The sequence below is a fragment of the Lissotriton vulgaris genome, chromosome 7 (genome assembly GCF_964263255.1).
Source record: "Lissotriton vulgaris chromosome 7, aLisVul1.2, whole genome shotgun sequence".
NCBI classification, from domain to species: domain Eukaryota; kingdom Metazoa; phylum Chordata; class Amphibia; order Caudata; family Salamandridae; genus Lissotriton; species Lissotriton vulgaris.
In genome coordinates this window covers 388,250,034-388,272,690 of record NC_141695.1, presented here as the reverse complement: position 1 = coordinate 388,272,690, position 22,657 = coordinate 388,250,034, and the positions used below count along the sequence as shown (strand labels likewise).

The 22,657-nt window shown below is 44.0% G+C and overlaps 1 protein-coding gene across 1 annotated transcript; it reads right to left on the bottom strand.

Moving 5' to 3' along the window:
- Window positions 1-1,787: 1,787 nt before the first annotated feature.
- KCNJ14 (potassium inwardly rectifying channel subfamily J member 14) lies at window positions 1,788-18,749 on the bottom strand. Its single transcript, XM_086930338.1, has 2 exons — window positions 17,898-18,749; window positions 1,788-3,744 (listed from the first exon to the last, which is right to left on the bottom strand). Exons 1-2 carry the CDS (start codon window positions 18,633-18,635, stop codon window positions 3,187-3,189), a joined length of 1,296 nt encoding a protein of 431 aa, XP_086786464.1. The 5' UTR covers window positions 18,636-18,749; the 3' UTR covers window positions 1,788-3,186.
- Between the last annotated feature and the right edge of the window lie 3,908 nt (window positions 18,750-22,657).

Genomic DNA, 22,657 nt, shown 5'->3' with positions numbered 1-22,657 from the left:
CCCCATTCACGTTCGGTCACTGCTTCTCTATCAGTCTGCCTTTTCATCCATCGATCTCCTTGCTCCAGTCTTATTCTAAGTCTTGTCCAACCCTGTACTGCCCCAGTCTTTCCATTCATCCCTTTGTCGGACAGTGCCCTGTCATTGACTTCCATTCAGGTTGCCCAAAGTCGCTCTTTATTGTCCATTTGAAACTTTCCTCCTCAGTTTCAAACCCTCTTCCCCTCATTTCCACCCTATGACCCCGTAAAAGTTTTGTTTTCACCTATTGCATCCATAAGAGACGTGGCACACACTGGAAACAGCTTTTATCCTACCTGTGATTTTACATTTGCCATCTAAACTACTTTTTGGCACGTATTAAAGTGGGCGTGAGCACTGAACAAGGCACTAAATGAAGCTATTATTCTGCGTTAGATACAGGTGCGGATATGTTGTTCCGCCTTAACACTACCATATCCCTGACACTGCACCTTCTCATCGCCACATTGCCTTCCTACTGCATGTTGGATACTTTCATGCCATTCATCAATTCATATACTGCTCACCTTCAGCCTGGAAAAAACACTTCAAAACGGTTGTTGACCCCCACAACAGATCTTTATTTTTAAAGCATCCCTGAAACATTCACGGAAGTTGTAAGATGACAGAAGAATGTAAACCACCTATTGATACAACCCTAAAATGAGTCGAGGACCACCCCAGAGGGCAGGGAGGGCCAGCAACAAATCCCTGCAGAAGCACTGACATAGAATGCCACTCCCTGGCATTCTGCTTGCTGCTGTCATCGGTTGCTCCATCGCTTCAGAAGAATTGGGAGAGCAAATTGTATTTTTGTCAAGAAGGGCGCAAGAGTCGGAAAATCATTATTGGGCATGGAGTCATGGGGCACAGTATTGTGCTAACCTGTGCACCCAAGAATTCCAAGTATCTAACAGGGGCTATTATCTAGGTCCAAAGTTATTGTCTTCTTTTACTTTCTACCATCTCTACATACTTCACAAGAGTTCTTTCCCCGTTGGCACTGGTGGAGCATTGCTGTATCACCAACTTCCCCTTTCTATTCCCTAGGTGTACGTTTCAGAACACCTGGGCATAGCTCTGAGCCGCACAACATGGATCTGAACACTGCCTGTCCTGCTGCTGTCAATGATCATCTATCTCTGTGTCTCCTCTCCTTTGTAGCATGGTAAAGTCCCATACTTACGAGCACCTAAGAGATCATCTCAAATTTAATAGTAATCACCCCCATTGGGGCACTGATTGGTACATTCCTAAAATGAAGAAAAAAAACGTTCAGTGCGAGACCAAGGGCCATATGTACAAACACATTTTTCCATTGACACAGAATGGGTATTTCCCATTGATCCATGTGGCCCCAGCTATTTCCATGCGTTTCACCCGTGAGGGACAAAGATTTGTATTGCTTTAGACATCTAGCCATTCTAAGCACGGCTGCTCCGGTAGACATACTGTTTGACTTTGCCTTTCTTTTATATTTAAAATTATGTGGAAAATCATTTTATTTCCCTGGCCTCGCTCCCTTTCCTTTACTAAAATGTTAGTGCTTAGAAACAAACCTTAGTACGAGCTGCTGCATAACAAGTAGATGTTTATGAAATCCAGTTCCCATTTCCTACACATTTTTAGAATGAGCGTTCCTAGATAGATTATGCAAGTTAGATACTGCCTTTTCTCTAGAAGGAGCCAGGACAGACCGATGGGTGTCTATGGTGGAGACCTTTTCATTGGAAGGTAAAAGGCTGTGCTGGCATGTACACACACCAGAGTCCGTCTGCTTGTACTCTCACATTCTTTTTCACGTTCAGAAAACGAAACTTTATGAAAACAATTATTTGTATCTGTGTACCTGGTGTATGCCTTAGCTCTGGGGGACCTGGGTGGTTGGGGAGGGACACACGTGCTCCTTTTCTAAGTGCAATTGCTCATTTATTTTAAGCCACCAAAATGTTGACGTTCTGGGAATTTATTTCGAAGGCATTAAGTGCTATACAACATCTTCACAGTGTCTCGTATTACATTGTAACATGGCAATAAAGTGCTTATGTCTTTACCTAATATTCTTTGGGGTTATTTCCGGTCCTGTGACCCCTTTCTAGTGCCATAGTCCTTTCTATGCACAGACATTTCATGTGGCCTTGAAAGCAGCCATCCCTTGACCATTCCTCTTCTTACATCAGTATCATAGAGCAAGCAGCCCCGGAAGCATTGACCTACACTTCAGCAGTGAGGCTAGGAAAAGATTGCCATCCAGGAGTGCCGTTGTGCACTTTAGTGTAAATATATCTCGAAGGGCGTGCCTGAACCCACAATTTACGCGTGTTTACACCATGCTTATGCAAATAAATCAGACTTCATATATCAGAGCTACTTTATAAAGGAATCAGATGTGAACTGCCTGGTACCCCATAATGCCGAAGCCCAGCTACTGCTCAAGGAAAGCAGCAGAATGAAATACTTTATTCTGAGTGGCACTCCATGGCTTCGAGTAGTAAACGTAGAACATAAATAACTCCAGTGCAGTTGCTACAGCTTTTAATCACAGGAATGGTGTTGATGTTATGAGATGTGGGCACTAGTGCTAGGGCATGCCCTGAAATGGGAGCCTCAGTGACTATGTATCTGACCAGGTGGCATGCAGGGTCGAGTGTATTAAAAAGACAGCTGCACTGAGCAAAGTCAAGGAGTAAATTCAGGAACGGTGAATACTCTGTCATTCTACCAGGAATGCCCTTGAAGTCAGGGAAGCGGCTCTAGCGGCTTTCCTTCGAACAGTGAATTTGTGAAGTAACATAGCCAAACGTCAAGGAGTACAGTGCTTCCTCTTTGGTTTTCCTGTGGCAACAGGAAGTAGGGCTGCAGTAGGTTTGTGCATTCTACCATCGCTTGTGACCTTTTCCAGCTCAATCAAAGATTTTTGGGAGAATGGAGGTATTATTGATGTAGCTTTTAAAGGTCCATTTTGTGTCCATTTCCTCAAAGTACGCCTTTTTTGACAGAAAAGGAGAAACGGAAATGAACCGTGACTGCCCACCTTTGCTGTCCAATCCCAACTCCATCCCACAGCCTTCAGCTTGCAGCAAGTCCCTCTCCCAAGCAGCTGGTTCTGCAAGTATAGTAGTGAACTGAGCACTGTTCAACAACGCTTTAACACAAATAGACCCATCATGTCAGGAGAGAATGTTCCATGGGATTCGCTGATCTCAAGTCTATTTCAGGAGGCATAACCAGAGTGCAGAGATTGGCGTCTGGAGGTTCCTCTTCAGCGAGACAGTTCAGGGCTACCTCATTTTCATAGCAGAAGGAGTTGTGACCTGCGAGGGTGTACTTTCTCTCTGCGAGCTCCTTGGCACTGCATGTAGGCGTGCTGGGCACCTCGTAGGTTCTATGGAAGTGGTAGTAATCAACCTCGTAGTGGTTGCGCTTCTCGAAGAGGACTGGCTCAAAGCGGTAGCCCCAGAGAATCTCATTGGGCAGGTAGGAGCTACGGCACTGTGTGGTCATCGCAGTTGCTTCCACCATGCCCTCCAGGATCACCACCAGCTCGAAGTCCGACGCCTCCAGTTCGGCCTTGGTAACCTCATATAAGGGGCTTTCCTCATCGATCTGGTGAACAATGGTAATTGGAGAAACCAGGAAAATGCGGTCCGTGCCACTGTCAAACCCAACGTTGATATCTGTGTTGTCAAGAGGGATGTACTCCCCTTCAGGAGTGATTCTCGGCTGTTAGGGAACAGGGATAGGAGACAAAGGGAAAGGACAACAAAGAGTGAAATAATAGTTATTTGTAAACTGAGTACACAAACCTACACAAGAAAACACATTTGCATTAGCATCATCTTACCATTAGATAGCAACACATTATCTGCTTTCCTGAAATCCAACCTTATTTAGCAAACAAAAGGCATCATTAGGATGGCGGGCGTGACGGTAAAAGGAACCGCCCGCCATATGTGCAGGGGTCCCGTGGGTAATATTAGGATGCGGCCGCCACAGTGGTATTTAATTTACAGGCCCTAGGTACATGTAGTCCCACTTTCCTAGGGACTTAAAAGTAAATTAAATGTGCCAATTGGGTGAAAGCAATTCTACCATATTTAAGGGAGAGAGGACAAGCACTTTAGCACTGGTTAGAAGTGCAAAAATTGGAGGGGTTGAAGGTAAAAAGTTAGGAAAAACCACACTAAGGAAATCAGATCCAACAGTGCAGAAATACTGGACCCACTTTTGCCAGCTGGTACTTCTTGCAGGTAAAAGTAATTTGGCATTGGCTACAAGTGCCACCAAATCTTGTCTCTAGACCTCTAAGAATTATTTTCTCTTTGGCAAGGGGGAAGCATGCAATTCTCCACATGGAAAACTAGTCTTCCCTTTCCCTCCACTACCCTCCAGTCTCACTCCTGCGCCTCTGTCCAACCGGTGAATGCAGGGCTCCCATTTACTACCTGCTCATAGCATACTGCACTGACAGATTCTCAGAGGCTCAACTCTTTTTTTTCGGGCTTGTGCTGACTGGATTTCAGAACACTGCAGGGTGATAAACCGTTGTATTTTCGAGAAGACCTTAGAGAGGCAAATGTTAACAGCCTTGTATTTTCTGAGTTTTTTTCTTCAGAGATTTCTATTTTCAATTTTCATTTGACATCTTTTGCAGACATTGATACATTTCCTGATTTTAAACACAGGAATGTTTTTACAGACAAAATACCTTCACTATTTGTGACTGCCCCCCTTGTGTGAGAAGAAAAGGCTGTTTCCGACTCACATGCCCTGTGTGTGGTCAGTTTAAATAAAATGTATTCTGTCTTTTTGGTCTAAAAATGTCAAAAAGGATCCTCAAGCACAGAGAGTGAATTAGTTTGAGATGGAAGCTCAAAGATCTTAAGACTGTGAAGGAACATAAAAAACTGACAAAGGGACTTTCCGCTCTAGCCTTTTCCCCTGAAAAATTTGGCCAAAGAGAGCAATCCAAAGAAAAGAAACATAAAAGCATCATCATCATAATCATTCAAAACACTCTCATCATTCATGGGAGCATCGGTCTGTGTCAAGTACATCGGTGCTGACTTGCTCGCTGTCAAGGCTTTTGATGCAAATGGTACCCTGTTCATCTGATAGAGACTTCTAGCCACAGACTCCTTACCTTAGAATATTCCCAGGTGTCAGACTGGATCCGGAACTTTTCTTTTTTCTTTTTTGCTTCCTGGGTCTCACACCTGCTCAGACCATAGAATCTGATAAGGGCTAACTGCCTACACTCCCTGCTTATGGGAATTTTACTGGAGTTGGCTTGTGGACATTCTCTCCTCCAAATATGGCAGGCACTGAAAAGTGCTGATACACCTCCTGCGTTTGGAGTGTCCTCCTGGATTGAGCCAAATGATGCTTACTGTAAAAGCATGGTTGGTGGTGCCCTGATCTCTTTTAAGTTTAGGGTGTACACTGCTATAAATGTTTTATACTGCAGTTAATATGGCACTTTAGAGTTTATTGTATACACTGCATATAATTGTATGATAACTACCACCCCAGCCTACTGTTTGATTCCTGATTGTGACTCGGCATCTCTACCATTCAACCATGCGCCCGCTAACCCCACCCGGAACTCTAATCTCGTGAGTCATGGACCCAACTACTGGTCCATTAACGACCCAGACAAAATGACCAGTAATGCAAAAAAGAACTTCAAGCACAGTACTCTAAAACAAACACCCGGAAACACTCATTGTAGATTACTACCACACAGCGACCAACAGCAACACGAAAACTAACTTCATTTTTTACACTAATCGCCCTACTAAATGGAAAAACACCTTCTCTCTTCACCTTCAAGTTGCCAAGTCAGTAATCATTCCCTATAGTGAAAAAAATCTCCACTACCACCTCCCCGACCTTCAAAGGGAACCTCACCATTTCCATCTACAGAACTGGAACCATTCTCATACACTCCACGGGCCCGCACCTCACCACTTTTGACCGCCACTTCCCCACACTTCTCTCCTCGTTGACCCAACTGAGACATCAAACCCTATCTCCCCTATCCCCAACCACCCTCACTAATAACATGGAACCGATACAATCTCCCTACCCTGAAGAACCTCTCTTCAACACAAGGACATCCACCATCACTCACTACAATCACACTACACCTATCATTACCCTCCGTCGCCAAACACTAGCCATTAATACATCAACTGATCACACCAGGAACAACAAACTCACAATTAACAAACACCACAAGGTTGATCTCGATCTTGACAGCTCGGACTCTAACCTCAACCTCCCAGCAACTGAAATCCCCACAGGCACTCCCCTCTTGACCTTTGATAATCTGAACCCTCCCTCACAAACTACCCCTTCTTCCATCACAGACACTTTTCCCCCCGACCCTTACTTCCCCCTTGTCCAACGTCATCTCCAATCCAGCGGTCACACTCCCCCCTACTACCACTGCACACTCCCCTTCCGATGTCCCACATCCACAGACACAAGCTGTCTCCACTGCTTACCTCATTGACAACCCCTGTGACATCCCCATGTCCAACGTCTTCTCCAATCCAGGAGACACTTCCCCCGTGTTATCACTGCCCACTCCCCTTCTGCCGTCGCACACCCACATACACAACCTGCCTCCACCGCTAATCTCATTGACACTCCCCGGAACGCTGACTTCCAACCTAGAATTTCCATTCTGTGAATAACAAAAGTAGTAAGTGCATTCTGTGAATACCAAAAGTAGTAAGTGCATTATGTGAATACCAAAAGTAGTAAGTTTAGGATTTTGTCTTAAGTTAATTCTGTGAATCGGGCCCACTGGGTCGGAAGTTTACTGACTGAAATCACCATGTCAGACGGCTCTAAAAATTGATTATTTAGACCATGTAAGTCCTGTGTCAAATTTAGGCAGTTCTCAAAGCCTATCTTAAGGAGTGCCTATATTGCCTTCATCCTGGTAACAAGCCTAAGAAGTGCAACTATTGCAGGACATTTTCTGCTTATACCCTTAAGGATAGGGAGGCAAGACTTCTTTTTCCGGCTACAAAAGAAAAAATCAGTTGAAACTCAAGTCTTTGGAGATGGAGGGACATGACCTTCATTCAAAAAGGCTTCGAAAAAGGAAAGACATGAGGGTTAGGTGTCCTAAAAAGACTTTAAAGACCAAAGATCAGAAAACCTAAGGGAGGCTCAAAATTCAGACTGAAGCTTGCTGCATCCTCCGAGACTTCCAAAACAAAAACTAGGTCAGTACCATCTACTCCTCTGCAAAAAGGTTTGACTTCCTCATGTTTGAGAAAATCTTCTTCTGACCCTCCAACCAAAAAGCATGTGCCGACTGTATAACCAGCAATGACTTGGTCGACGATCACGACATCCACATTGATGACAAGTACTGTTTCATCATCGTCAATATTTACATCAATAAAGACGATGACCACTTAGACAAAGAGACCATCGACAAGCTTAGTGTCAACGAGTCCATCAACTGTCAATCTGTCATTGACCAGCTCTTCTTTATTGATATCGGTGATGACAATTTTGAAGACGAAACCATCGATGACTGAACGTCATGCTGTCAACAGAAACATAAATCTTTTTGCAGCGAAGACAGCGATCAACAACATCCTCTGCGGCATCGCTGAAGAGCCCTTTGATGAAACCAACTGCAATTACATTTAGGCCGAACCAAATGTCCTCAAGGAAGGGGTCTCCTTTACCACCAGTTCATCCCATAGAACTGGCAGATGTGGAGGAGGATGGTGATGGTCCATTCAGCATTGCAAGTAGTCCTTCCCAGCTTCATGTAAAATGTCAGGACATCGATGAGGAGGATAACAAGGAAATAGGTTACCTCCAAGGAGATTTCTCATTCAGACATAGAGAACTTTCAAGGTCTTACGAAAAATTCCAGGTACAATATCCTTATGTGGAGACGTATGAACAACACCAGTTTATGGAGTGTACTCTGCAGGTTCAAATTGCTCTCATTACAGATATCAGACATATGGTTGAAGACAACTACAAGAGATGTCCGGAAAAGGTTGATATACTTCAGCGGACGATTCATAGGCTAGCACCCTCAGTGGTTATGTCTCCTCAGTTGCTTCCGTTACTTCTGGAATAAAAAACTTCTGCTATTCACCAGAGTATTCCCTCTCAACCACGTTTGCATCCCTTCATGATGACTACATGGAGGGAGATGATGACAACCTTGCAACTGAAGAAGGAGAAATAGTGTAGGACCAGTCCACTAGAATAGGCGACTAATGGGATGATTATTTTGCACCAGATTCATTTCCTCCAACACCACCTGTTATTAGTTCTCCACCAGAAGACATTGGGGGGTTAACAATCTCCTGGATCAAGTGGCTAAATGGTTTGATTTGCCATTACTAATTCAACAGATGGAATACTTTCTATATGACTTCAAAGAAACTGCCAAAAGTCATTGAAATCAATTACGCATGGCCAGAAGGTCTCGAAGTTATGAAAAACTCTGCAACTGTGGCGGCATTGATTCATTCAATTAGAAAAGAAATACAATGCTCCAGAGAATTTACCAGAGTGTTTAATCAGCCATCTTAAGGCAGATTCTGTGCTTATGCAAGCTGCTCAAAGGCGCTCCAAAAATCCTACCTCACCATGCTAGCTCCTCCTGATAAAGAAGTAAACATTTGGATAGCATACAAATGCATTTCTCTGCCATGGCCCCCATGACCATAAGTGATTATGGGTCAATATGACTGCCAAATGTGGTCAGACCTTGCAGCACAAACAAAAGCTATTCTCCAGGCGGGAGATAAAACATTTTCGGAGCTCTTTGACAGCGCAATGGATGTGGTCATAACAGGATTCAAACAAATTGCTGGAGTTTCAGCCCTAGGACACCAAGACTGGCTGGAGGTGACCACTTTCAGACCAAAAGTACAGGCATAGATATTAGACATGTCCTATGATGGAGATGGCCTTTTTAGAAAACATGTGGATGAGGCTCTCCAGTCAAAAACAGACACAGAGACAGCAAGATCATTGGGGTGCTTCAACAGCAGAGATTTCGGCTATTTCATGGAGCGAGAGGGAAATGTCTGTACTCTTTAAGAGGTGGGTTTCAGCCTAGCAGGTTCCAGCTGTACAATGAGTCCCAAAAAGGATATTGGCAGCAGTTTTCACAACAATACAGACCAACACCGAGTGTGGTTTACTCCAAACAGGTTCCCAGACGAAAGCCATTGGGTGGGGGAAGAGGATATGGCTTTTCCCTAAGAAGGTGAAAGTCCTTCAACATCAGTCACCGCTTTGCCTGCAGCATCTGTGAGAGGAGGCGGAAGCCTCTCAAAGTTTTACAAAAATTTGAGTTCAATCTCAACAGGTCCTTTGGGTGCTAGAAATCATCCTGCATTGACACTTTAGAGTTTACTCAAAAACCTCATAGAAAACCACCTCACAAACACATCAAAATGTCCAGCTCTTAAAAGAGGAAATTCACTCACTTATTATCAAAGGTGCCATAGAGGAAAATCCTTATACCCAGCTAATCAAGTGATTTAAGCCCAATTTCTTTCTACTAAAGAAATGGTCAGGGAAATGGAGACAAGTGATGGATTTGAACAATCTCAACAAGTACCCCAAAAACCCATTAAAAATGGTTACCCTGCAAGATATACTACAACTAATCAATCCGGGGGACTACATGACATCCCCAGATCTCTAGGATGTGTACTTTCATTTTCACGTTTACATCAAACACAAGAGGTATCTCAGATTCGGGGTGGCCGGATGTCTTTGCCAATTCAAAGGCACAACAAAGAAAGCCTGTGCCATTCTGAGCAGAAAATTACTTTTGTAGGAGCAGTTTTAGACACAAATGTGTGCAAAGCTTTCCCTATGAAGGAAAGAATTGCAAAAATAAAAGCAATAGCTATGGTTCTAGCTAGAAAAATTATCTTTTTAGTGAGACAATGCAGGTCGTTCCAAGGTATGGTGTCATCATGCATTCCACTAATTCTCAATTGTTGCCTATTCATGAAACTGTTACAGGAACATATCAACAAACACTGGGCGCAAACAACGAGATCGTTTGACGATGTCCTCACATCAACACCGAAAATGAAATCAGCCAGGATATGGTAGATAAAGAAGCACAATCTATCATTGAGCCTAACATTTCTAGTTAAAAAACGCATTATGTCAAGACAACGGTTGCTTTTGTGGAAGGATGCGAAGCTCATCTTCAAGAACTAAAAGTGAGTGGCAGAAAGACATTTGGGAAAAAAGAGACACAAACTTTTTGGAGTTAAAGGCTGTGACTTTGGGACTCCATGCTTTTCTTCCAAGGATAAAGGGTTCTTCAGTTCTGGTTCGTACGGACAATACAACTATCATATTTTATCTAAACAAACAGGGAGGTCTTGAAAAGCCGAATCTTGAAAGTAGAACATGTGCCCAGGATACACAATCAGTGTCCAGGATTTGAGCAGGTCATCATAACAATGTCATGAATGGGAGTTGTCTCAAAAGTGGATTACTGACAAAATATCGATGAAAAAATATAGAATGCAAAAATATCGACTCCCCATACTTAAGCAGGTAAGTACAAAATATCGAAGTAAACATATAGATGTACAAAATTTCAATAAAAAAATATATATACCATAAAATAAAATATATTAAATATTAATATTACTTTTAAATAGATAAATTAAATGCAATATACATTTTAACTAAATATAACAAATACACTTAATTTAAAAAAATATAAACACACAAACATAATAATTTATACATATACATATATTTACTTGAAAATAATTTAACTATTATCTTTATTTAATTTTAAACTTTTCAATTATATAAAAATACAATATATACATATATCAATAATTAAAAATTAAAAAATAGGCATTTTATAATTAATTCAAATATGTAACTATTAAAAAAATGTTAAAGTATATTTCGCAATACAATAAATACAACAGTCAAAAAAATGTTGGATAGCCGAATAATTGGATTTAATATTCTAACTCCAGTGAGTACAACAGTAGGGAACGAATTGGATAGCGGAGGGGTAAAAAATACTATTCCCACTCCTGTGAGTGCAACAGTAGGGAAAGTGCTGGATAGTGGAAGGGTAGAAATTACTATTCCCACTCCAATAGGTGCAACAGTAGGGGAAGTGCTGGATACCAATGGAGTAAAATTACTATTCCCTCTTCAGTGAGTGCAACTGTAGGGAAACTTTTGGATAGCGGAGGGGTAAAAATTACTATTCACACACCAGTGAGTGCAACAGTAGGGATAGTGCTGGATAACAGAGGGGTAAAAATTACTATTCCCACTCCAGTGAGTGCAACAGTAGGGAAAGTGCTGGATAGCGGAAGGATAAAAATGACTATTCCCACTCCAGAGAGTGCAACAGTAGGGATGGTGCTGGATAGCAAAGGAGTAAAAATTACTATTCCCACTTCAGTGAGTGCAACAGTAGGGAAAGTTTTAGAAAGAAGAGGCGTAAAAATGGTCATTCCCACTCAAGTGAGTGCAACAGTAGGGAAAATTCTGGATAGCGGAGGGGCAAAAATTACTATTCCTACTCCGATAAGTGCAACAGTAGGGAAAGAGCTGGGTGGCGGAGGGGTACACATTACTATTCCCAAATCCAGTGAGTGCAACAGTAGAGAAAGTGCTGGATATCATACCTTTTGGTCAATATTCATCAAAAATCCAACTTCACCAGAAAAAACTGACTTTTTATAAATATTACTAAGAGTCCAAGAATTAGATTTCTAGTAGCTTTACTTAGCAAGATATCTTTTGGGTGCCAGTCGCTGTAAGGACATGCTTACATTTCTACATGCCCTACTGGTAAATACTAGGCACCCTGCCTTATGGGCTACACGGCCTACATAGGGGTAACTTATTAATATTTAAAATGAAGGTTTAAACCTGTTAAAAGTGTATATTTTGACGGGTCGAATTCCATTTAAAAAACTGCTTCACTCAGGCTACAGTAGTAGTCCTGAAGCCATTGTGGTGCCAATTATAGTGGCCACTAATGCCCATTCACTTACATGCCCTGGGTGCACCTTGTAAAATATTATTAGGGAATTATAGGTAAGTGGAATATGCCAATTAGTGTACACCAATTCAACAATGTTCAAAGGTACAACACAGTCACGTTATTAGTGGTTAGCAGGGGTAAAATGCACAGAGTTCTATGTTGTTATTCAGATTTGTAGAGCACCCTATCACCCAACATAGTATCCTCATGCCGAGCATGTGTGAGTCTAGCCAAATGTAAAGCCTAGTCAGGTCTTCAGTTTCTTGTGAAATTCAAGAAGTATGGAGGAGGCTCTAATGTGTAGTAGCCCGTTGTTCAACACTTTAGGAGCGATGTAGGAGAAGGCTGGATCTGGTTTTCCATATGTGTGGAATGTGTCAAATAGGAGTCCAGATGCGCTGAGGTGTCTGTAAGATTTGTGAAAGCAAGGTGATTGTTGAGGTATGCTGGGCCAGTGGTATGTAGTGCCTTGAAATTGTGGGTGAGGAGTTTGAATTGTGCATGTTTGTGTATGTGGAGCCAGTGGCGCTCCTTCAGGTGTGTTGTTATGTAAGTGTTGCATGGGAGGTTGAGAGTGATTCTGGCTGCTGAGTTCTGAATGGTCTGCAGCCTTCTGGTGCGTTTTTTGTTGATCCCAGAATAGATGGTGTTCCAGTAGTCCAGCTTGCTTGTGAGCAGGGTGTGTGTGATGGTTTTCTGGGTGCTGATTGGGAGTCAATTGAAAATCTTCCTCAGCATCTTCAGGGTATGGAATCATGAGGCAGTGACAGTGTTAACTTGTGCAGCCATGTTGAATGTGCTGTTGATGACGACCCCAAGGTTCTTGACATGGTGGTGGGGGTGGGTAAACGTCTCAGCTGTGTTGGCCACCAGGTAGAGTCCCATGGAGAACTGCTCTACCCAAAGCTATGATTCTGGTCTTGTTGGTGTTCAGCTTTAGACAGTTGGTTTTCATCCAGTGGGCGATTTCAGTCATGCTGGCATTGAACTTGATCTGGATACTAGGCATCTTGTCTGTGAGGATGAGAATGAGTTGCATATCATTGGCATAGGAGAAGATGTTGATGTTGTGATAGCGAATGATGCTGGTGAGAGGGATAATGTATGCATTGAACAAGTTCCGTAATCTGGAGGATCCTTAAGAAAATCCACAGATGATGTCGCAGGCACCTGAAGTGTACGGTGCCGGGCTGATTGACTGGGGCCTTCCAGTCTGGAAGGAGCAGATGCTTTGGAGTGCATGTCTTTGGATTACGATGTCATGTGGGTGTTGCATGCGGTGGGAGACTGTGTCAGATGCTACGTAGAGGTCCAGGAGGATGAGAGCAGCCGTGTCTCTGTTGACAGTCATGCTCATGTCATCAGTGGCAGTAATGCGTCGGTTCCTATGCTGTGGTTGGGTCAGAAGCCAGGCTGTGTGGCGTCAAGGAGTTGGTAGTCGCTGAGGTATTCCATGAGGCCACTGTTGATGATTTTCTCTAAGACATTGGCTGGGAATGGTGGCTGAGAGAATGGTCTATAGTTGGTGAGCGCTTAAGGGTCCGCAGAGGGTTTCTTCAACAATTGGAGGGCAGTTGCTTGTTTCTAAGCGCCTTGGAAAGTCATGGAAGCTGCAGTTGATAGTATGTTTTTTATGTTTTTGGGGCAATAGGTCCCATGGCAAGTTAGATTACCTGCTGTTTTTCACCGTAGCTTGAAACTACACAAGGAAGGGACAGATGTTTGAAGGAGGTTAAATCTGGGGATTTTCTCTTTGGAGTAGTAGGGTTGTTTTAGTTTTTAGTTCTTTTGTTTAGTAGGTGGAGATCTCTTTTTTTTCTTTTTAGCTATGTTGATGTAGTGGTTTGCCATTAGGCTAGTAACATCTTCTGTTGAAGATGTTACATACAGCCTGGGCTGTAAAATTCTAAAAGCATTTTGTGAAGTTTCTTAGTGGGGCACGTGACATTTGAATTTCTGTTTAAGTAGTGAGCTCTTTCTTTTGCATGGTAGATTTATAAATCACGTTGAGCCTATGGAAGCATACTAGTCTAGTGGCCTTTTTGATTTGTACATTTGGCGTTGGAGTGGACCCAGTTGTTTTTTAATATTTTTTTTGTATTTCATCACTCACAGTGGTGTCTCTGTTTCTTTTTTGCCCATGAAGAATTTTTCAGTGACAATATTTTGCTGAATGTGTTTTTTCATTCAGTTGTACAATTTTCTATAGGTGTTGTCTGCTCTGCACACATAGAGGCTTATTTATGAGCCTGTGCTTCAATTTTGCGCTGCCGGTGCGTCACTTTTTGTGACGCACCAGCAGCGTAAACAATGCACCATGTTACGTCATATTTACAAAGTGACACATCTAGGTAGATGCGTCCCTTTGTAAACCTCTGCACCACATTATACCTGCGACAGGTATAATGTATGAAGGGTGGGTGTTCTGACGCAAGTAAGCCTCGTAGAAGTGACGCAGTGAAATCTATGAGATTTCACTGCGTCACTTCTAGGACACAAATGCGTCAATATCTTATGCCAGCCTCACAGCAGGCGTAAGACTGACGTAGGAACATTTGAAATGGGACTTGCCCATGTGAAAATTACCCATTGATGGAGCTGCGTCACTTTTGTGACACACTCCAGAAATGCGTCATTTTTGCTCTTACAGATACGTCAGAAATACTGACTTATCTGTAACTCCTTGCGACATGATGTGTCATACTGTAAGTATGACGCATCCAGCATGATGCAAGGAGGGTGCAATGAAAAGTAACGCATCGCTCTTTTCACACAGCAATGCGTCACTTTTCATGAATGAGGCCCCAAATGTTCAAGTCACGTAAGATGCACATGTTAGGATATTCTATAATTATGCCTGATATGGCATCAAGGAGACCATTTGTGAAGGCTTTGTTGATTTGGTAGAGATTTGTACAGTGATAGGAATGTGCAGGTGAAAGTAGGGTAGAGTTGCAACATATTAGTAATTACTCACAGCCTGGTACTTGCATTTCTTCAATTGTGGTGTCAGAAATGTATTCCTCGAATATTATTGGTAAACTTTTTTTCTTCCTGGGAGATTCTGTGTAAGGCTTCAATATCATGCGATTGCCTCTTACAGAATTGGTGCTATGTCATTGCCACGCCATACTTAAGTCATGAAAAATAGGTCTGGTCTTGAGTCAGTTATGGATAAAAGGTGTATAGTTTGAGCTTTCCCTTTTAATGTGAATTGATCAATATCCAGGAAATGTGAGGACGATGTTTTGTTGGGGGGAGGTTAGCAAATAAGGGAGGTTGAGTGCAGTTCTGATGTGCTGTTCAGTGAGATAATTAAAAGGTTTGCTGGGTGTAGCGTGTGTTGAGGTGGTTGGCGAATGTGAAGTCACCTGCTTACTCAAAGAGACTAGACATTTAAAATAGCCAGTTTTTGTACTGTTTTTGGTTATTCAGTTAATGTCGCTCTGCATTGAATAATATTTTGCATTATGGGTGTATGTAATTGTGATTTGTGATTTGTTATGGTGAAGCTGAGACGTGTGGGAATGGAAACAGCCATTACAACGCGGCTGTTTCCACGCATGCCGTTACAAAGCAGGCGTTCCAACGCATGCGTCATTACAATGCGTAGACTTTGGTACCCATTTTGTTTACTATGCATAAGCTTTTACCACGCAGGCCTTTACACCGAAGTTCGTTGTAAAGGTATGTATGTTAAAGGCATATGTGTAGTACAAAAATAAACGGGACAGTTGGCAACTATATGTGCGGAAACAGCTCTGTTGGTAGGCAATCCACGACGTTAGAGGAAACGGAGAGACTCTTGCTTCCTCACAACGACGTGCACCGCTGCCCCTCAGACAAGTTTCCTGCATGAAACACGAGGAGATAGGTAAGTGGGATTGGGCCTGGGTGCTACCATTTTAGGGACTGGGGGCAGGGCAGGGTAGGTTGTGCATGGGTAGTCTTCTAAGGTTTAGGGTAGGGAAAGGGCTGGGGGCCAGGAGGGTCGTGCAGGGGTAGTGTTGCAGGGTTTAGGGTTGGGAAAGGGCTGGGGGCAAGTGGGGTCGCATAGGGGTAGTATTTTAGGGTTTAGAGCAGGGGGAAGGGCTGGGTGCCTGGGGAGTCGCGTTGGGGTATGGTTTCAGGGATGTAGGGCAGGGGAAGGGTATTTTTATAAGAAGGGTTGGGGGCTGGGGTGGGGTGCGCCAGGGACTGGAATTGGGGTTTAACGTAGGGGTCAGGGAAACCTTTACCACACATATGCTTTTATCATACATGCTTTTACAATGAGATAAAGGCATGCGCGGTAAAGACATAATCGTTGAAAAAATATGCTTGGTAAAGTTTTGCGTTGTAATGGCATTTGTGTTGTAATGCATGAGTTGTAAAGGCATGCATTCCAACGGAATGCAATGTAACGTGAAACAACCGTGGGAAATTGGGGTGGAGTTTCTGGTTAAGCTCTACTTTAAAGGTTGGAAGATGCAGGAGATTCCTTACCCTTTGGGAGTAATGGGCTAGAAGCATATGTTAGAGATGGGAAGAGTGGAATTGATGCCTGATGTGGCTGTAAAGGTAAGAGTGTGGAGATGTTAGGGGGGTGTTCCGTAGCGAGGTCAGGTTGTGGATGGATGTTTACACAGTTTTGAGGTGCATGGGGGTATTGAGTGCAGAAGGAGAAGTGACAGCAGGGGAGGGAGTAAGGTAGGATAAGAAATGCAGTAAGGTGAAGAACTTTGATACCAGGTTCTACCAGTTAATAAGTATAGAGGGGCTACATAGGGAATAGGTGGTGGGTCCAGCTTGCTTGTGAGCAGGGTGTGTGTGATGGTTTTCTGGGTGCTGATTGGGAGTCATGGTTTAAGGAAAAGTTTGCTGGATAAGAAAAGGGGAGAATTTCTGCTTGTAGAAGACTTGTATGAGCTACATGTCAATTACTCTGGCTAAAGGGAATCTAGCGGTTGTAAAGTTATCTGTTTGATGAAGTCTGGGTGTAATGTACCAGCAGTTTCGTCCCAAGAACTTAACAAGCCCAAAAATGGCTTTTTAGGTCTTTACAATAAATTGCCCTTCGTCTGACACTCTTTACAATGATGCTCAAGCTGGACATCTGAGGAGGAGTGGTTATAGAGGGCGGGAGGCAGGGGGAAAGGCTCCAGGGACGAGCAATGTAATTTCTCCTAGCTGAACATTCCCTCTTGGCCAGTTCTTAGTGGTGGGCAGGTAGCCCAGGCAGGAGCAGGCCCGACAAAGTACCAGAGGCCAGTATGAGACTGAAAATCAAGAGCAAACAAAAGAGACAAGGCAGCTAAAGGTTATACACAAGCCTGTCTATTTCAACAATGAAATTCTCTTTACCATCCTTAAGAGCCCCCAACCATCATGAGGAAAGAGACTTAAATACATTTAATAAAATAAGCATGCGGTTCTCCCTTCGGCGGTGGCTGAAAAGAATTTAACATTTATTTAGAGAAGAGCAAGGCAATGTATGGAACATCTCTTTCCAAGTGGCCATGCGGCAGGTTGGGAATAATGTAAAAGGATGTTTTTGAACTTCGGAAACTTTGATGTACAAGGCTAAATGTACATGTAAATACGTGTTTAAATGTTGTTCTCTTTAATATTTGATGAAACAATAATATAGGTTAAACCAAATGACTATAACACATACAGAATATTGTTGATTAGCTTTTTTCATTGAAATTAAACTTCGCTAGAAATGCATCTTGATTTGCAGACTTTTCTTAATTATTGCAAACTCCCTCTTCATCACACTTGGCATATCAGATGTGGTTTTGCCTACTGAAGCTCACACACACTAAATTATATAAGTAGTTACCTGCAGCAACTGAGCACGGACATGTGCCTCAACCAAGTGGCTCTTTCGGAGATTGGCCACACGCCACATGAGGCAGAGCTTTCCATCCCTCATGGCGATCACTGCATTTTCGGTGAAGACCAGAGTTTCATTCCGCTTCTTGGGCTTGGCAATCTTGGCCATTATGGCTCCTATAATGAAGGCATCAATAATGCACCCTACAATGCACTGCAGCACCACAGTCAGCACAGCTAAGGGGCATTCCTCGGTTACGCCCCGAAAACCATAACCAATGGATGTCTGTGTTTCCAAGGAAAAGAGGAAAGCAGCCATGAAACTTGTTACTTGGAAAAAGCATGGCGTAGGAGGACTGTCCTCAGATGATGCATCTGGAGGTGGGGCCAGGTCACCATGCAAGGAAGCAATAAGCCAGAAGGATAAACCAAAGATTAGCCAAGAGACGATGAAGGTCAGCGAGAAGATGAGGAACATCCACCTCCAGCGAATATCCACACAGGTGGTGAACAGGTCCGTCAGGTAGCGCTGGCTCTTTTCACTCAAGTTAATGAAATGGACATTGCAGTGCCCATCTTTCTTCACAAAGCGACTGTGTTGGCGGCTTGGCTTTGAGTGTGCCTTGCCATTGTGGTAGGCTGTCGGCTTCATCGTCTGGGTCAACTCTGATTCTTCCTCCTCTCGCAGCTGGTCAGGAATTTCATTACTGGTACTGAAACGTCGAATCGCACGGGCCACCCCCATAGCAAGGGGGCCCCTTGGGATAATTGTAGTGCTGCCCAGCTTGGCGGTGGCTAGAAGATGCAGCAGAAATTTTGTGTCCAGCTAAATCATTGGCAAAAATCGCTCATAGTTTTTTAACATCTATCCAGTCCTAAAAAGGGTTGAGAGAAACAAATAGAAATATTGTCATCTTCACCAACTCTTACATGGGTTAAACTATTACTTATGTTTATACATAGAGACACATGAGCACATTTCTACTCTTCTCAATATCTCCTCTCCAACCCTTTGCTGCAGTATTTTTTTATTGTGAATTCTAAACCGATCCAAGATTCCCTTGCCACGGTTATAGTTTATGAAAATGTTTGACTTTTCTAATAAAGTCAACGGCTCATCACTACATTAGCGTCGTTTGTTTGTCTCGCTCACTACTGCAGTTGTAAATCAATCTGGTAATTCCTCAAACTTGGATAATATAGCCTGGATTACATACACTGGTGAATTACACTTGATGGTGGTATTTTTCAATTCGGTATTAAATTGTTCTTAAGCGATGTTTTGCTACCTTTATGCTATGTATGGCGAGTGAAGTATGATATGTTAATTGTAATTTTCACCATGATGGTTTATACATTTAATATCTTTTAAAAGTGACTGTATTGGCATAACTATATTTAATGTGTGTAATTTGTGATACGAGTCACAATGAAAAAGGTACTTACCTTCGGTAACAATATATCTGTAAGAAACAGGTTATTTATAGATTCCTTACCTTAGAATTACCCCCAGGCATCAGACTGGATCCGAAAACAGTACCCCTGCGTGTCGGAAGGTGGTGTTGGTCGACTCCGCTTTCGTCGCCTGCGTCGTGGTCGCCGGGATGACATCGCGGTAGCTACATAGACGCCCCCATTGCGTGCTGACGTCAGTTCTGTACACGACTTTTAACGCCAGAAGCACAGAGCCATGCAAGACACTGACCACTGGTGCACACAACTAGTGCCCTGAAAGGATGTTCTTAACCCTAGAAGTCTGGTCGCAGAATAGGGAGGATGGGTGGGATGGTAAGGAATCTATAACTAACCTATGTTTCTTACAGATATATCGTTAGAAACAGTTAGTTATAGATTCCTTATCTTAGAATAGATACCCAAGCAATAGCAACCCCGGTGGTGGGTCTGCGAACTAAGTTCACACCAGAAAGTTCTGGAGAACAGAACGGCCAAAGAAGCTGTCTCTCCGGACTTGGCTGTCCAGGAAGTAGTGTTTAGTGAACCACCTTTGGAAGAAAGTACGGTCTAGTTGGTAAGAGGGCCTTGTTCGGGTGGATAGCCAGAAAGGGCAGAAAGGGAGGCTTGGAAGAAACAACTTGTAGCTCACTCACCCTGCGTGCAGAGGTGATGGCCTCTAGAAAAGCAGTTTTCATATTGAGAAGCCTGAGAGGACAGTTATGTAGTGGCTCAAAGGGAGCGCACATAAGAAATGTAGGTACCAAGTTCAAGTTCCACTTGGGCATTACAAAGGGAACAGGAGGAAAAAGATGAGTAATGCCCTTAAGGAATCTATTTACAACAGGGGACTTGAAAAGTGAAGGCTGACCAGGAAGCCGAAGACAGGCTGAAATGGCTGAAAGGTAGCCCAAGAGTGCCCAGAGCAGAGCCCTGCTGGCCCAAAGAAAGGAGGAACAAGAAGACCTCAGAAAGAGGGGCAGAAAGAGGATCTTTGCTGTGCACCATGCCACAAATTTATTCCATCGGCAGGCGTATACTGTCTTAGTGGAGGGACGGCTTGCTGCCAAGATAACATTGCAGACTTCGGGAAGCAGGTCAAAAGACATCAACTGCCGACGCTCAATCTCCACGCAAGGAGGTGGAGGCTGGACAGGTTCGGGTGGAGGACCGTCCCCTGCTGCTGCGACAGAAGATCCTCACGAAGAGTCAGTCAGAGGACTGATGGCCATGTTGAGCAGCTCAGGATACCAGACTTTTCTCGCCCAATCTGAAGCCACAAGAATGACTTGGGCCCAGTCACACTTGATCCTCTTCAGCACTCTGGGCAGAAGTGGTATAGGTGGAAAAGCGTATAGAAGACCGCAACTCCACTTGCAATGAAAAGCGTTGCCTAGCGAGTGCGGCCTTGGAAATTCTAACGCTCAGAACTGCTGAAAGAGACCTTACACCTCCTCTGAGTGAAGATGGCATTCGTAATCCATCATGCACCTGCGGCTGAGTTTGTCTGCCCTGGCATTCAGAGAACCTGCCAGGGGTTGAACCACCAGGGATATGCTCTGATGTTCCAGCCATGTCCAGAGCAGAGGGCCTCCTGTCATAGGGTCCACAATCGTGCCCCGCCTTGTTTGTTACAATACCACATGGTAGTGATGTTGTCCATGAACAACTGCACTACTCTTCCCCGGACAGAGGGAAGGAATGCCTTGAGTGCAAGATGAATCGCCCAAAGCTCCACATGGTTGATGTGGAGCCCGGACTACACCGGAGACCAGAGGCCTCTGATCTATGCCTCTCCCATGTGCCCGCCCCATCCCAGAAGTGATGCTTCGGTCACCACTGTGAACTCTGGTTGGGGAAGGGAGAGGGATCTTCCTTCAACCCAATCCTGGTTCGTAAGCCACACTGCAATTGGTGTGCAGCCCTCTGAGATCTGGTCGCTACCGGTCCCGGGAAGGGGGGAAACCCGGATAGGCACCACCTGCATTCCTTGTCGCGTCGGCCGACGGACGGGGAGAAGTCAAAGAGCGACGATGCTTCTTCGACTTCTTTTTGTGCTTTGACTTACCTGACCCGAGTGCGAAGACTTAGAAGAAGAATAGTGTTGGCTCCGTGACTGGTCCCTTGACCTCCTCCATGACTGGGACCTCGAACAACACGGAGCGGACTGCTGGGCCTCGGGTTGCTTTCGGGACCGCTCCCACAAAGACTTCGGTCAATGGTCCAGCAGTCGGAGCCCGACTTTGGGTCATGGTTGCGCTCTAGGCAGTAGAGGCACACGTGGTGCGGATCCGTCACCGACATCAGCCGGTTACAGGAACCACTAACCTTAAAGCCGGGCACCCCTCATGCACCAGGAGTCGGAAGACTCAGAAAACAATTAAGTCAACAAAAGTCGAGAAAAAAGCTCAGTCAAAAAATTATTGGGGGTACCTCTCTCTCGGAATCTGCGCTTGCTGTCGCGGAAAAAAAAAAAGAACTGACTACAGCGCGTGATGGCCGCGTCTATGTAGCTACCGCGACGTCAGTCTGGGAAACACGACACGGACGGCGAACACGAAGTCGACCAACGCCACCTTCCGACGTGCAGGGGTACTGCTGACAAAAAACATTCCGGATCGTGTCTGACGCCGGGGGGAAATTCGAAGGTAAGGAATCTATAACTAACTATTTCTTTCAGATACATCATACACATAAGGCTGTGATTCATTTTTTTAAATTTTTTAAAATATTTTTATTAGCTTTTTTCCACTTACAAACATTGGCAGTTGTTGCCTAACAATGTTCACCGGCAAAATCCTTAGTGTTAATCTCATTCTGTGACTGTACCATCTGTTCATTTTCATGTTACAAAGCTTGTACCAACCTTACCTATTTACTCATCCAATTCTGATTATATGTCCGTGGCATGTAGGATTAACTCAGTGGTCCATTCAGTTCCAACAACTGTGCCAGTAGCCCAGGACTGCCCAAATTTGCTTGTCTAACTAGTAACCCCACCCCTAAGGTTCACCCCACCCATTCCACCGGTGTGCCTTTCATCGTCACAGTTTATTAGAACAAGCAAGCAAGAATAATTAACAGTGCCACAGGATGTGCCTCTTTCCTGCATCTGCCCTAGTGATCCTTGCCCCGGGCCAATCCTAGTTCTACATCAGCACCCCCTGATAGTGCTAGTGGCCCCACCCGAGTCCCTTGGATTAGGATATTTCTGTTAGTGTGTCCGTTGTGTCTCCATCCGACCCCGACCCAGGCAGCGTCAACGTCACCACTATAGTCTCCCATGCCTTAGCAGCCTCCAATGCCCTTTCATTA

Coding starts and splice junctions, on each gene's coding strand:
- KCNJ14 (XM_086930338.1), bottom strand. CDS start 18,635: ATGGGGGTGGCCCGTGCGATTCGACGTTTCAGTACCAGTAATGAAATT. Junction 3,745..17,897: donor TCCGTGCTCAGTTGCTGCAG/GTAACTACTTAT, acceptor GTTCCCTAACAG/CCGAGAATCACTCCTGAAGG.